Source organism: Colobus angolensis, unplaced genomic scaffold, assembly GCF_000951035.1.
Source record: "Colobus angolensis palliatus isolate OR3802 unplaced genomic scaffold, Cang.pa_1.0 Scaffold226, whole genome shotgun sequence".
NCBI lineage: Eukaryota > Metazoa > Chordata > Mammalia > Primates > Cercopithecidae > Colobus > Colobus angolensis.
Window position 1 is genome coordinate 42,272 of NW_012115444.1, and position 17,139 is coordinate 59,410.

General features: G+C 35.2%; 1 protein-coding gene across 1 annotated transcript in view; it reads left to right on the top strand.

Annotated features, from left to right (window-relative positions):
- Nucleotides 1-393: 393 nt before the first annotated feature.
- The window catches only part of LOC105513266 (catenin alpha-3), a gene marked incomplete at its 5' end in the record, with an annotated part of 370,337 nt that continues 353,591 nt past the window's right edge, over nt 394-17,139 (top strand). The window contains one exon of the mRNA XM_011944117.1: nt 394-597. Within this exon, the coding sequence (XP_011799507.1) occupies nt 394-597 (204 nt within the window). The remainder of the gene's footprint in view (nt 598-17,139) is intronic.

Consider the following 17,139-nt stretch of genomic DNA (forward strand, 5'->3'; position numbering starts at 1 on the left):
AGCAACTCAATTGCTTTCTTTCTTTAAATATCTTTGTGTTTACAATTCCAACTGTTTTACACACCAATTCCTTTCTGTAATTTCTTGTGGTTTATATTGAATAGGATGAGAAGTGATTGTATGGTCTCAAGGTTTTATAAAAACAAAATGACATAAAAGAGAAAGACAATCTTTCAAAACATTTCTATAAAAATGCCTTTCTCTCCAGAAGCCTGGAGTTTACAAAAAAAAAAAAAAATGCCTTTAATTGTTTTTGATTCCTTTTACTTTTCAGACATTCAAGATAATCCTGCTAAAATTTGTGTATCTCTATATTTAAAAAATACAAATAAAGATCTATTAATCAAGTATTTGTTTAAAACCAAATTCTATATTTCCTGGAAACTACTGTAGAAATCCAAAAATACAAAGAGGACAATCTTCTCTTTATTCTTTATTTTAACAGTAATTCCTGAATTTGTAACACAAGTGAATGTTGCCTTGGAAGCCTTAAGCAAAAACTTGTTGAATGTGTTGGATGATAATCAATTTGTGGACATCTCAAAGAAGATCTATGATACAATTCATGATATCAGATGTTCAGTCATGATGATTCGGGTAAGTTTGCTTTTCCTTCCATTGAATTATTGCAATGCTCTTCACCATCTGGAATGCTTGGGATGACTGCAAGAAATGCTTTATTTCTATGCTGTAATGTCAATGCTGAAATCTATTAAAACTTTAGAAGTTCATATGTATCCCCAAAGTCAGATCTACTGTCACAAACAACACTTTTACTTATGTATGTGGTTATAACTTACGCAAATGAGTGCATTTTACTGCTGCGTGTGCAGAAAAGATAGGATTTGTTGGGTGCAGGATTTGTTGAGGTGTCTCTTGGCATGATCAGAAGCCAAAGAAAAATACATAAAGTAATTTGCTTTTTATTTTTCTTGAACAAAAAGGAAAGAATCTTTCTTATCACTGTAGTGGAATTGATAGTAAAATGTGTTAAAACAAGGTATTTTATGGCCAAACCCTCTCATCCTAGATCATAAAATCACAGAGTGCTCTGCAAGAAATCTCACTTGGAGTTGCCAGCAACAACAAACACTTCAGTGGTCCCAGTCTGGGAGTTGTCTGTTTGGAGACACATATTCCACCTTCCCAGGCATGAGAGCACCATTTGTTGCGGGCACACTGTATATACAGAAACCGGGATTGTTTTCCCTCAAGTATTAATGTAAAGTGTTCTTTTAAATGTTACCAAAAAAATGCACATTCTTTGGAAAATGCCTATGTAAAGATATGGAGATACCTTAAGTGGATTCACCTGAAGACAGACTCTGAAGTAAGGATTTGTGTTATCAGTAGTCTATTTAAGAGAAAATGAGACAAAGTGAGGCAGAGAGGGGAAGAAAACCAAGAAGGTGAAACTGTGAGTCACTGCAGGCAACTGGGGCTTGGGGCTTGATCCTGCTGGTGAACTCTGGGTTGTACTGCAGAATGCACCTCAGCACTCCAGAATTCTCTTACCTGATGTGAACAAACTGAAGATTTAGCCACCTATTCATCCTGGGTGAAAAGCTACCCTCAGAGGTGTCACCTGAGCCTCATGTTCAGAACCAATCAAACTTTTGTGGCCAAAGAATTCTCAGGCAGGGTAGCAGGTGTTTGCTGTAGGAAGATTCAGTGGGACTGATGAATATAATTTTTAAGTATGAATAGAATTCAAGTTTTAAGCCTCTGGACTTAACTGTTAGTAAGACTGTAAGATGGAAATAGAAGTGCTGAGAATATATGAGTGGAGCATCAGTAGTATTAATATCTGATAGGGCTGAACATCACAGGCTGTACTGAGCAGTTCATAAGTCATTTGTGAACTTTGTAAAGAAAAAGGCCAACAAATATTAGGGAGTCTGGCAGGGCAGAAGGATGCTGTGGAAGAGCTTGTAAGAAAAAGTCTAAAGGTGTCAAGACAGAGAATCTAGTATATTGAGACTTGGGAAAACCTGAAAGCAAACCAATTACCATATCAAAGAGAAACCTCAGGATAAATACTTGTGAGCAGCCTACAAGTATTTCTAAGTGATTAGAAAATTTGGCCCTGTACCAATGACTATGTCTGAGCAGCAAGAACCTTTACTAATTTTCTTGCTGTAAAATTTGTATGCCTTACCTCTGTGGACTAGTGGACTAGTAATAACCCAAAGCTGGGAGGTAGGTGAATCCAGAAAAGAGACATTAAAAGTGTAAAGAAGGCACATGAGCTTCAGGATATAGTCTTGCCAGAGTGAAACCTCTCCATTTCCGCTATCCCTGAGTGGATATTTGAGAATATAAACCAGTGAGATAGCATAGGGAAACCAGGGTAGGGAATGCATTTTTTTTTCTTACTAAAGTTATTCAGGGATGAAAAAAAAATCTTACAGCTTCTCTCAGTTAGATGTTTTTAAATTTCCTCATTATCAAGATAGCTTACTTAAAGCAAATCAAATTATCTTGCCATTTTTTTTTACATATTCCTCGTATACAGTGGTACTCTGTAGGGTAGGAGAACAATTTATTGTAATTATTAAGAGCCTTTGAAAGCAGTAATTTTCTCCCATAGTCATCTCTTTTTCAAGATAAATACTTCCATTTCTGTTAACTTTTTCTCATAGGAATAATTTAGTATTTTATTTTCTTCCCTAGTCCTTATTTAATTTTCAACAAACTTCTCAAATGAGACTATCAAAAATACATTCTAATTAGTGCCTGTCCAATGTCAAGTAAAGTAGAAGACTTGTTCTTATGTTATTTCTACCGATATAGCCAACTGCTATTAGCCTACATTTTTTTCCATTTAAACATTATATTTATTGAATAGAGGTTGATTTCCTTTTCCTTTTTTTATCTTGTTGCCTATGTATGCATTCTTTACTTTTATTTGTTCTGTTCTTGTTCTTAAGTCCTAATCCTATTAAACTGTATATGATTCTTCATATGATTTATCAGATTGTTTTCTAGTTTGGTTGTTGAACATATCAAGTTAGCATCAATTAGAAACATGAATTGTAGAGTCTTAGTTTCTTCAACTTAATAACTAATAAAAACGTTAAATTATATTGGCCCTTTATCTGATGGTAATCCCTGCTGGAGAGATTCAGTTAAGAGCATTAGCTTTAAGAGCCTTTAGAATCTGATGTTCCATGCAACTGAGTATATGGTTTGAAAGAGTGTTTTCTGAGTTTTAAGGCAGATACATTATTTCTTTAAGTACACTTTATGGTCAAAAAGATAAAGCAAATAAAATCAGAGCTGCTGTACTTGAAACCAGGGAGGGCACCCATAGGCTCATCTTCTCTATCTCTATACCCGCAGTTCCCTAAGCAGCCTCTAGGGGAACCTCTATGCAACTTCTACAGGGATTCCTTGGAAAATGATCCATAAACTTATGGACTTAATAGCTAACTGGGTTATAGGATAAAAATAAATTCTCACTTAGGTGCAAGTAAATGAAAATATATCCTTTTTTTTTCTTAAAGACTGTCCCTTTTTCACAGAAGAGAATAAACTTGATCCGGTATAATCTTCTTTTAACAAGGTCGAATTTAATGCTGGCCAATATTCTGGCCTTAGAACTGCAAAGTAGTTGATCCTTTCTTCAAGGTATCTAAAAAGTGTCAACATTAAAGCAATAAATGTATAATTAAACAAGCTCAGGGAGGGATAGGCTATGCTATTGAGGATATTTGTGAGTGTATTATAATCCCATTTTATGTCTGATTTTTTATGAATACTCTTCAGTGCCTTTGAAACAATAAAATACTAACTCAAGATCAGAACTTGGAATTTTATAGGGTTTTATAAAAATATGATTATGTCTTTACTATTTGTTTTGATCAATACTTATGCTAACAGTTGTTTAAAATTCTAAGATAAATACTGTGACATTTACTATTGCTATTTCCATTGGATTCAGTGTGTAGAGAAGTGAGGTTATAAACTATCATACCTAGCAAACTCATAGAATAAGCAGTATTACATATTTTGATCTGTTTGGTATTTAATATATATGTGTAAATTGTACAACTATTAAGAGTTCATAATATAATGGTTACAACTAAAGCAACAAACAAATCTTACTTAGCATCAATTTCCTCCTTTGTAAGATACACATGGTATTAAACCTACTTCAAAAGATTATTATGCTGGCATGAGTTAATGGAAATGAAGTGCTTAATAAATAGTAGGCTATAACAAGAAGATAGCTACTACTACTATTATTACCACATAGAGTTAGTACTTACTAGACCTACTGAAGCTACTTAATATTTTTGTATATCTTGATGAACATCAACTGCATAAGCATGCCTGTAGAACAACATGAAGGGCAAAGTCCTAAATCAAGAAATCTCAAAAAAAAAAAAAAAGAAATCACTTCCTTTATAAAACAATGTTTAAATAAGAGGATACTTATGCTTATTAACATCAGGTATCTAAATTATAGACTGTTTAATGCAAATTATGCTTTTGAACCCATATTAGTTTAAGGTAGTATTATAATTCTGCACATAATTTTTATAGACCCCTTAAAACATGAATGAGAACTGAACTTTCAATGTTCATCTTTTTTTGGTAAAAGATATTTAACCACAAGTGGAGGACATTTTAAAAGAGTACATAATTGAATTGAGAGAGAAGGTAGTGTAAGTGGCCCGCAGTGAAGTATCCTCACAAAAAGAAACAAGATTCAGGCAAAATTATTCCTGTAATGGGTATTCAGAATGTAGATTTCATATGTTTTGTTTGTGGATTTTCATATGTGCCTTATCAAAAGCACTTCAAAAATATAGGGATACTTTCCAAAGCCAAGTGTGTAGATTTTCAGGTCCATAACTCAAGTTTGCATTTTCTGTGTTAGTTTTCTAACTATATCAGGGAATAGAAACATATTTTGCATATCTGACTTGGTGAAGGTTAATTTTTGAGGAAACAAAGAAAAATAAGATAAATGTACATGGCCCAGTTTACATTAACTGTTTTTACATGAATCATTTACATGGCTTCTAGAATTGGGACACAGTCATATAATATCATCTTATATAACCAGACAATCTTTGGGTCTGATTCTATTGCACCTACAGGAATGAATAGATTTATGGCTTTTCCTGGAACTAAATACAACTTTCTCAATTGAGGTTACTTGCAGTGTCACAACTTCTGTAAATTTGTTTCATTTTCTTCCATAACTTTTTTTTCTTCGTGGCCTTAGAGACATCTTTTCTTTATGTGTCTTCCAGGCTGAGCTTCTGTCTATTTGAAGTTTCATACTCAAACTACTAAAGGGAAAGACTTTTACAATTTCAATTAGTCACTAACCAATGTAGAATGTTATCTTATCCAATTACAATTCTCTGGAATTAAGTTTGGAAATGGGCAAATAATGAAACAATATTGTGTAAAATCAGAAAACCTGAGTTCAAGTCTCAGTTCTACATGTTACTGTTTATATTTTTACTTTAGATGATGTCATCAGTTTCTTCCCTGCAGGGGAAAGTGGAAGAATACTACTGAATTTCTACTTTTAAGTATCACTGTATGTAAAAGTAAAGGACTAAACAGTGTTTCCTGAGATGATGAAAAAAACGAGACTGTCCTTGCTTCAAATGCAAATTAGGGCCAAGTGCAGTGGCTCACACCTGTTAGGGAGGCCAAGGTGGGTGGATTGCCTGAGCTCAGGAGTTTGAGAACAGCCTGACCAACATGGTGAAACCTCATATCTAATAAAATACAAAAAATTATCCAGGCATGGTGGTGTGCCCCTGTAGTCCTAGTTACTCAGGAGGTTGAGGCAGGAAAATTGCTTGAACCTGGGAGGCAGAGGTTGCAGTGAGCTGAGATCACGCCACTGCACTCCAGCCTGAGTGGCAGAGCAAGACTCCATCTCCAAAAAGAAGGAAAACAAATGCAAATTAACTAAGACATAGACGATAGAGAAATACAATGATACAATGAAATTCAAAATATGTATTTCAATGTAGTAGCAACTAACAATTGGAAAATATTATTTTTAAAGTAGAATATATCACAGCATCCAAAATGATAAAATAAATGGTAATAATTGTAACAATACAAATATAATATCTATACTCTGAAAATTATAATACAATATTTAAAAAACGAAAAACACCTAAATATCTTAAGTGATTGATCATATTCCTGAAGTTGGAAACTCAATATTAAGATGTCAGTTATCCCCAGATTGACTTACAGATTGATTTATCACTGTCTCAAATTCTTAGCAGATTCTTTTATGAAAACTGATCATTTGAGGTGGTTACATGGGAGTATACGTTTGCCAAAACTCATCAAACTGCATTTAAAGTTGTATGTAAATTAGATATTAATAAAGTTCATTAAAAAATAATCAACTCCATAGCCAACACCTCAGAAAATAGCTAATTTTAAATAGATAAAATCATACCAAACTACAAATTAGGGCTAATTAGAAAAACTTACATGGACTATTGAAATGCTGATATCTCAAATATTATAAAATTAATAATACCTTTCTACTTTATAGCTGTTTGCCAGATATTTCTAATGTATGGGGGGTTTTCTTTCATTTTTTATTTCTCATATTTGTGAATCATTGCTTACTATTTTAGATCAGGAGTTGGCAAATTTTGGCCTTTGGGCCACATTTGATCCACCATATGTTTTGTATGACCTGCGGCCTAAGGATGGTTTTCATATTTTTAAATGGTTGAAAAAATTCAAAAGCAGAATATGATATTTTGACTTATGAAAATGGTATAAAATTCTAATTTTAGTGTCCATAAAATCATATTGAAACGTGACTCAGCCATTGGTTTATATCTATGACTCTTTGTGCTACAATGGCAAGGTTGAGTAGTTATGAGGAGACTATAATGGCTCACAAAGTTTAAAATATTTACTACCTGACCCTTTACAGGAAAAGTTTACTAAACCTTGCCTTAGAGATTTTTGTTTTAGCCTTTACAAATATCCTGCCTGGCTATTCCAAGAATCCACTCACCTTTTTATCAGTTTTCCTTTATACGTCCAATCATCCCAAATATTTAAATATTAGAATTGTCTTTTCTTCAAGGTTCCTGGAGTTACACACCCCTTAGAATGACTTCTGCTAACCCTTTCTATTCACAGTCTAGGGTCCCAGGCTGTACTCTTCACTGTCCTCTACTCTTCTTTTCACCCTGATGACTTGCCATTCACCCAGGTACTCTTTTTCTCACCCTTTATTTTCTAGATCAAACTGTTGACTTTTTGTTTTAATTTCCAAATTTCATATTCATGCCCTGATGCTTTTCAAATAAAGTTGTTTATTTGCCAGAAACCACCCTTCTCCAAGGGCTGCAAGGAAGTTTTTACATTCCTTTTGATGTTTTTGCATTATTTGTTCAGCATGTAAAATTAAATTTGAACCTCGCCTTTGATTATTGTACATTTTGAAATTCAATTTTTCAGGTTTATAGAATGTTGAAATTCATCAACTGTATTCTCTCATGTCATTTTTTTTCCTTTCTTTTTTTGTTTCATGTTATAGAGCAGTAGACCTCCCCTTATTCATGGCTTTGATTTTCACAGTTTCAGTTATTTGTGGCCAACCACAGTCTGATAATATTAAATGAAAAATTCCAGAGTTAAACAATTTATAAGTTTTAAATCGTGCACTCTTCTGAGTAGTGTGATGAAATCTCATGCTGTTCCATTCTGTCCTGCCTGGGATGTAAATCATCCCTTTGTCCAAAAGATCCATGTTGTCTATGCTCCCCTCCCATTAGTCACATAGTATTTATTGCAGTTCTTGTTTTCAAGTAACCCTTATTTTACTTAATGATGATCCCAAAGTGCACATAGTGATGCAGGCAATTCTGATATGCCAAAGAAGCTGTAAAGTGCTTCCTTTAAGTGAAAAGGTGAAAGTTCTTGACTTACTAAGGAAAGAAAAATAATCATATGCCAAGGTTGCTAAGATCTACAGTAAGAATGAATCTTCTATCTGTAGGGTTGTAAAGAAGGAAAAAGAAACTAGTATTAGTTTTGCTGTCACTCTTCAGACTCAAAAGTCACAGCCACAGTGTGTGATAAGTGCTTAGTTAAGATGAAAAAGGCATTAAATTTGTGGGTGGAAAACAGAAATGGAAATGTGTTCGGATTGATGGCAATCAGATTCGGTACTATCCGAGGTGTCTGGCACTCACTGGAGATATTAAAACATAACCCCTGTGGACAAGAGGGGCGGGGCAGTGTAGTATTAATTGTGTCTAAAGATTATTGGGATTAGAAATGAGTTTACATAAAGTAAGTATATGCTAAGTGAATTTAAAGTATAGTGACAGGACGAATATATATATGGCTTGGCTTGCACAGGACAGTATTGGATTATACCACCTTTTACTTTTAAGTGTCCAATTTGGAGGATAAATTGGTAAGCTCACTAGTTTCTGGGTCCTGACGGTACTGCTTGAGGCCCTGTGGTGCATCATCTCCACCCACAGGGCGACAGTTCCCAGTGCTTGGCACTAATGATCATAGTTCCCTGTCAAGCCAGTTTTTCTAACCCCAGGGAACACTTTCTCTCCATAGTCCTAATGGCTATCAAATGTGCGCTTCTCCCCTCATGCTTTTCTGATACTTTGTTGACTGTGGAGAATTTATTCAGGTACCATTTCCAATTTATTTAATGTACAAAGAATTCATAGCTTTTCATTTTTCACTGTTAGGCAGATTTCCTAAATTCATCTAAGTCACTCTACTCTTCAACCTCACAGGACTCTTCACATGGAATGCCAGTTAAAACACTTTGTCCTTTCTGGAAGTAATATGACTCTTTTCTAGTGTCAGGACCAGTGTGTAAAGAAACCACCTACCAGAGGGATTCCTAAGGACACTTCGTAAAAGGCCAATAGCAAAGTAACCTTAGTTTTGTATGCAAATTTAAATAAAACCTTAGTGGAAAGAAATCTGTAACAGGACTCTTGCTGTTTCTTCTGAAAACAGAGTGTAAGGTAGAGAAACTTTGGAACACCTGCTGGCACTGGTCAGCAAGAAGTCTTATGCTCTCAGTACATTTAATGGCCCTCCTCTTGTGTATCCCATTTGAAGAAACTTTTGACTAAGGGAGCAGAGGTGACTAGAGTAAGAAAAAGGTACTCAGGAAACGTATTAAGCTATAAAAGCAGCGCTAGTTAGTGATCTCAGTTGCTCATGCTGAGAGAAAGATGTTCAGCTTGAAGTCGTTCTGGAAAGTGCTCTTTCACCAAAGGGTCAACACCACTGGACTGGCAGGAGAGTCCATGGTCCAACAGGACTTTGATGCAGTCTAGTCCTGCACTCAGAGAGCTCTACACAAGTGCAGCTCAGAGCTTTTGACTCAAAGTAGCTGAATATAAGGAGCCAAGCATCTCCCTTTGAAAACACCTTCAGGTGTTCAGGGGAAATGGCTAATATTGTGAACAGAAGAGTAATACGGGGAAGACGGTTACTTGTAGAACCTTAAGAGCTTTTAGTTTGCTTTTTGTTAAGTAAATTACTAAATGTCATATTAATTATCATAAACTTGTATAAGTAATGAAATAAGTTAGATTTATATTAAGTATTCAATTTAGTAAGTTTTATTATTTTGGTACAAAAGCTTGTTTTTATCCTAAAAACTCTTAAGGAATGCTAACCTCTTACTTCAAACGTAAAGTTTCTCTGCATATCTACATTTCAAAAACAACTTTTGGAGAGTTGAATCAGCCTTCTAGAGAAAATAATACGGGAAATATAACTTATAAAATGATGAATTTTAGAAAACAGACTTTGATGTAGCTAATAGAGGGAGGGAGACTGGGAATTTTATAACTCCAGTATCTCTAAAGTAAATAATGGAGTTTCAAAGGGAAAAATATTCTGGAGTCTGATAACAAAAGTTCTCTAAGTGAATAGAGGTGCTTGAGGTCATATACTGGTAGGAGAAGTCACAGGAAGAGATTCAGGGTCTTCAGGCACCTGAAAGCCTAAAGAGCATTTTCTTTTACCGTAGGAGAATAAAACAGCTCTATGTTTTTATACCATGGGAGCCTTTAGACTCCATAGACTTCTCTTTGTTGATGTAACAGTTGTAAACACATAAATCCCAAGAATCACTTTCTGGTCAATTTGTTAAAGAGTACTTATCCTACTACTGCTCTTCTCTGCTCCCTGAGATTCAGACATATTGGCCTGCTGGCTATTCCCACAGTTCCTCAGACAGGCCCATGCTTCTGGTATCTGTCCACCTACTGTCCTCTCTAAGGACAGTATGCTTTCTTCCAAGTCTCTGCACAGGAGGCCTCTTCAGGTCTGCTTCATCCTTGCCTTATCCAACATCCTACACAGATCCTATATAGAGCCACATCTAAAAATAGCATCTCCCACCTCAGCTACTCTTTATCTTCTTACTCAAGTTTATGCTTGCATAGTGTTTGTCATGACCATTGACATATTACATATTTATTCACTTATTTATCTATTTTCTTTCTTCCCCCAAAAGAATGTAGGCTATATGAAATAAGGAAGATTCAGGCCTTTAAAACAAAATCTGTCTGGGTGCAGTGGCTTATATCCATAATCCCAGCACTTTGGAAGGCTGAGGCAGGGGGAATGCTTGAGCTCAGGAATTTGAGACAAGCCTGGGCAACATGGTAAAATCCCTGTCTCTGTAAAAAAAAAAAAAAAAAAAAAACAGAAAAATTAGCTGGGCATGGTGGTGTGCGCCTATACTCCCAGCTGCTTGTGGGGCTGAGGCAGGAGGATGGCTTGACCCTGGGGGGTCGAGGCTACAGTTTCTGCCACTGCACTCCAGTCTGGGTGACAAAGTGAGACCCTGCCCGCCACAAAAAACGTTATAGACTTTTGCAATTAAATAAAGTGGTTGATTTGGTTTCCAAATTTGACATTTGTTCAAAATGTAATCACTAGACCCCAAGGAATTAAGGACAAGAACATGTGATGTTACTTTGTTAAATTTTATACTACAAAAATGAAGGACAGTAGAAACTACCTTGAGATATATTTTCACAAAGAATTAAATTGGCTTGATCTCTTATTTAAGATGGTCTTAAGAGTTCCAAGGATGTGTACTAAGCATTGTATTTTGTGGCCACTAATGTAATTATGAATGTACAGTACATGTCTGTTTGATGCTATTTGTCTTCGTAGAAGCTTCTGTAAAATTGGATCGTGTGGTTGTTTTAAAAGTTCTTCATTTCACCTAGTTCAGGTGACAAGATTACTCTTTAAAGATGATGACAATTGTAGAACGGCCCTGATGAGACTTTTTGAGTGTATGTATTAGCTGTTGGGTTGTGGAAGAAAAAAAGACTCTATCCTAAGGATAGAGTTTGTGGAACGTGATGGAGTGTATTTTATACGCATTATCCCCTATTATCGGTCCCTTGGTGTTATAAGCTCTAAAAAGTCACAAAATTATCTATAAATTTAATGATTAAAGTGTGTTTTATACTGTCTTAAATTGCAATGTTTGCAACAGAAATCAGAAATTTAATTAAAGTCATAAAATATAGAAAGATCCCATAACAAAAATTATTTGTAACCTTAAAAATGGCTGTAAAATACATTTTAACAATTCCATAGTAGTCTGTTTACTAAAAAATATAAAATTAAAATAAAACCATGGATTTTTATATATCTTCTATTGTCTCTAAAATTAATGGTTTGGGATTAAACTTATAGTTCCCATTTACCAAAAACATTGACAATGCGTGTACAAATGGCGAATCTCTTCCAGTGGATTTTGCTTATGTAACTCTTAGAGTACAAACTTATTTTAGGTTTGCCTCTGTCTTTAAGGAAATTCCCATTCTTTGGAATATCTTTGTAACCCTATGTAAGTCATGTAGTCTTTTAACTTCAGATTTGCATTTGTAAAATGGGGATAACAAAGGTACCTACGTAAGGATGGCTCATCAGAGTTTAAAAGGGTTAATGTATGCAAAGCATTTAGTAAAATTTCTAGGGCATTGTAACTGCTTAGTGAGTATTAGTTTTTGTAGTAATTAGAATAACAAATACTATTTGCTGTAATACAACCCCCAGATCTCAGTAGCTTTTTGCAGTGATGGTTTATTTATCAACCTTACATTGGTCTGATGCCAGCCTGTTTCCTTGACTAGGTCTCTACAAGGTAGTGACTCAATGACTCAGAATCTTTCAATCTTTTGATTTTGCCATCTGCATAAGCTGGCCTCCATGTCACTGCAGAAATGGGAGAGAGGGTAGATAACTGAATAGGAAGTTTGGTGGCCAGACCTCAATGTGATATACTTTCTTCTACATCTCATTAGACAAAATCCATCAAAAAGACCTGAATAAACTGCAAAGGAGCTGATGAATGCCTTCTTCCTCTGTGCATAAGACGAAATAGGACTGATGAACACATGAACATTCCTTGTCACACTCTTTGTTCCAGTTATTATTGCTGCATAACAAATTACTCCACACATAGTGGTATAAAACAACCATCAATGTATCGTGCTCTCACATTCTATGGGTCAGGAATTTACAGAGGGCACAAACTCCTTCTTTTACATGTCTGACGTCTGGACTAAGGAATAGAAGACTGAGGAAGGCTGTATTTACCATCTTATGGGACTTGGCTTTCTCAAAGCATGGCAGCCTCTGGATAGTTGGGCTTTTTGTGTGACATTTCATGGATCCAAGAATAAATGTTACAGGTAACAAAGCACACGCCATATTGCCTTTTCTATCCTAACTTTAGAAATCGTAGAGTGTCACTTCTGTCATAGTCTTGGTTACAAGCAAGTTAAAAGCCTCCAAGATTCAAAGGAGAGGAGACATGAACCCCATCTTTCAATGGAAAGAGTGTAAAGGTCAAGAGGAGCATGTGAGATGATAAATAATATTGTACCCATCTTTAGAAAATACAAAGTGACCCACTTCTATCACCCTGCTCTTATTATCATAGTCATCATCATCATTATTTTCATCATCATCATTTTTAATAATAACAGTTATTTTTAACTGATTACGTGACTGTAGTCAATTTAAATAGTGTTTTGCTGATTAATTAGTAAAATAAACCATAAACCAATGTGAAGAGTCTTAAATTGCTTCAGGTAATCATTTGTTTAACGACAGGTAAAGATTTAGAAGGTATAATGAGTTAAATATTTTACTGACTAGAATATTAAATTGCCATATTTTAATGTCTTTTATAAATAGATCTGCTGCCAATTTAAGATATTAAGCTATACATAATCTGTTTGATACCCTCTTCTAAAAAAATCCCTTTGAAATAATGACAGCTAGAAAGTATAAAACAGAATAAAAGTCTTGAGGAGGCTATGTGGAATGTGAGATTATCATGAACATGGGAAACGTAAAATGAAGAAGACATCATATTAAGATGTAATTTTCTATCCTGTACAGGATACAGTCAATCACTTGAAAAATGGTTAAGTATTTTCTATCTTTTAATCACTGTGCTAGGTTTTAGGAATGCAAACATTGGCGAATCATGATCTTTGCTCTCAAGTAACTGGCATTCTCATAGAATAAGGAAGTACATAAGCAAATGACAGTAATACATTGTGATAAGTAATATAATGGAAGCACATGGAACCATTTAATTTTTTTTTTAATATAGAGGCCTTAAATTCTGCCATGGAGAAAATTATGCAAAGATGTAGCCATTTGTTGACTTTCCAGTTGGGCTTTGATGAATGAGTCAGAGTTGGGTACTTGGAATTATGGCTTAACACATTTGCAAGGATACAGATGTAAAGGCAGGAGAGAGGACTACAATTAGGTGAAGGGTACCTGGACCCCAGTGTACAGGTGGAGGAGGAGTAAAGATGTAAGCAGAGTTCAAATTTTTAAAAGTATTCATGCACGTCAAAGAAACATGACCTTGCTAAATGGCAAGAGGAACAGAATTACTAGGCTTGGTATAGAGTGTTCAAAATTCATCCTGTATGGTTGGGGTGGCAGCATAGTCATCCCTTTTACTTCCTCAGTCACCTGCCTTAATCTGTCTAATATTTAAAAATTGAGATTATTCTAGCAAGACAGAAGAGATAAGAAGTAATTGAGTAGACAACAATCTCTTACAATATATTTACTATTAAAGGAGGATAGAAATTTTAATCAAATACTAATTATGCCATTTATGGCTCACTAAATGTACTGATCGAATGTAATTTTCAGGGATTTCTCTTTCTCAGGATATGGAACCTCTCCAAAAGTGACTTCAGAAGGGTGATACAGATAATGCTAATAATGATAATAACAATAATAATAGAAAAAAGTGAAGCTTGTATTTGGAACAAGCATTTTTGTATTTGCAATGAGCTGAAGCCAAGCATATGTCAAAAGCATTTCTAACCACTTAAAATCTCAGAGGAGATTTAGGAAATCAGACTGGCAGTCAGGCATGTTCACCACGAGAGCAGCCACAGTGAAGGGATTGAAGTGCTGTCTCACCAGTTTCAGGGACTCATTGAGTCTGTTCCAGGGTATAACATGTCTCTGATTACAGAAGATGTTGGTGTTAAATTGACAGAAGTAATTGCTAATCAAAATGCAAGTGGGAGATGTAAATGCAAAAAACATATGAACTCACCAATTAATGCACAGAGAATCATTTTCTCCTTCAAATGCCTTATTTATTAAATCTGAAGCCTTACATGTTGGCTTCAAAAGAATCACATCAATCAGAGAAGGCTTAAAGCCAGTGTGTTAGGCTGTGTTGAGCACAGAATTAGAAATCAGAAGACCTTGATCCTGGTCTCAGCTACACACTATAGTAGCTCTAGAGTCCTGGGTTTCTCCCTTTGATGCATTGTTACATGGTGTTCTAATATATAAGGGAGGGGATTATCACACTTGCCTTGCTTATGGCACATTTTCAAGGCCCGTTCCTTCTTTCCTCCCTCTCTTCCTCTCCCCACGCCACTCCTTTCCTCTCTCTCTTTTCCCTTCTCTCCCTCCCTCTTTCCCTCCCTCCATCTCTCCCTCCTTCCTTTCTTTATTTTTCTTTTATCTACTTATTGTCTTTTGTTGTTTTATTTTGTTGTTTTATTGAGTACCTACTACATGCCAATAACTCTTTCAAACGCTTAGCCATATGGAGATACATAGGACAGATAAGATTTCCATTTTCATGGAGTTTACATTTTTGTGGAAAGAGACAGGGAGTAAAGAAAGATATGGATAAGGTAGTTATGATGAGTCAAAGGAAGGGAGTAGAATGATATGATGAAAAGAAAACTGGCCTAAGAGATACATCACTTTCAGTCAAAGCAGTCTCCTCCACTCTGAAGAAGATCGAATTTTAATTAGTTAATAAGAATAAGAGTGTGGTAGCAATTTTAAAACACTGAAGGAATGTTTTAGGCAGAGAAGAGTAATTGCAAAGATGCTAAAATTTGGAAATGCTTGTTATACCTAAAGAACAGGAAGGAGGCACTGTTTCTAAACATTACTGAATTGAAGAGTAGAGTGATAAGAGTTTAGAAAGGAAGACAGACAATAAGTTATTTTGACCTTTTTATACACGCTAAGCTGTTTGAATTTTGTTCCAAAGCATTACTAACTATTGAAATAGCTTTAACAGGGGAGTGGCATGATCCAATTTGCATTTTAATAAGTTCCCTCTTGATTTTCTTGAACGTTGACTTTCCAAAAGACCTCCAAAAGTGTGTTAATCAAGCAAAACTACAATTAAGACTTAGTGCAATAAAGGAGAACACCACCTTGAAGTGAGTTACCTACGTCCATGTAGCTAATTAATTGCAAAGCTGGGATTAGAATTCAAGTCTCCTGACTCCAAATTCAGTGTACTTTTGGTGTTTTCACAACCAAGTAACTATAATAGGTTTGTTGCCCAATGTGTGGATAACTCTAGGTGGGGAAATTAGAGAAACATTTTAAAGCCTGTGCTGAGTGATTTAAAAGTGCATCTTGCAAGAGAAAAAACTGGTTGGATTGCGGTGATAAGTAGATTTGGATGAGTGGACAAAATGAATTGAAGGCTTGGTAGTAAATTTCAATGAGCTTATTAGTCTTGATAGTTGGTCAGTTTAACTGTTTCAGTTTTCTCTTCCAGGAGCAGGTATTTCCTGCAAAAAGCAGCTAAGCATTGTTTTTGCTTGCTCTTAGTATTATTAACACAAGAACAGGAAGGTCTGCCCAGTCCCTGTCCCTGTGGGACAGAGGATTATGTCATTTTCAATTCTCACCAATCCATAGGAAGTATGTTATTGGAAATGGAGGATAGGCAAGAATAGATGTGAGCATACCAGATATGAGTCTGCTGTCCTTTTCCAGGCAATAGGTAATGTTGCCTTAGACTAGAGCTGCACTGTCTGATACAGTAGTTACATGTGGCTTTTGAGCACTTGAACTTTGGCTATGTGAAAGGAGATGTGCCATGGAAATGCATGACACACAGCAAATTTTGAAAATTTATCAACAAAAAATGATATAAAATATCATATATATTTATATTTTACATGTCAAATTAATGTCAATAATATATTTTAACCAAACATATCCAAAATATTATCACTTTGACTTATACAAATTATTTTTAATGTGACTACTAACTGTGAAAGTTAAAAATTACATATGTTGCTTGCATTATATTTATATTAGTAATGCACTAGAGAGTTGACAGAAGAGGTAGACAAATTCAAAACTTATTTTGGAGGTAAAATTGGCTGAAATTGCTGGGAATGAATGTGGGATTGAAGGAAATTGGGAAACATATGTGGCACTGTGTGTATGTGAAGGTAACTTATGGAGTTAAGGAAGACTTGGAGGAATCAGTTTCGGGTAGAAGTCTGATTCCAATTTAGTGGCCTTTAGACATTGAATTTGCTCATTTTATAGTTATATTATATCAGTCATTGGGTATATGATTTTGGAACTTAGAGCCTAATTTTGACCTATGATAGGAATTGTTTTTTCTTAGGATGTAATAACATATAGACAGAAAATATATTAGAGCAGAAAATATGATATAGAAGCAAACACATTTAGAATTCATGTTGAGGGGGGCGGAGCAAGATGGCCGAATAGGAACAGCTGCAGTCTCCAACTCCCAGCGCGAAGGACACAGAAGAC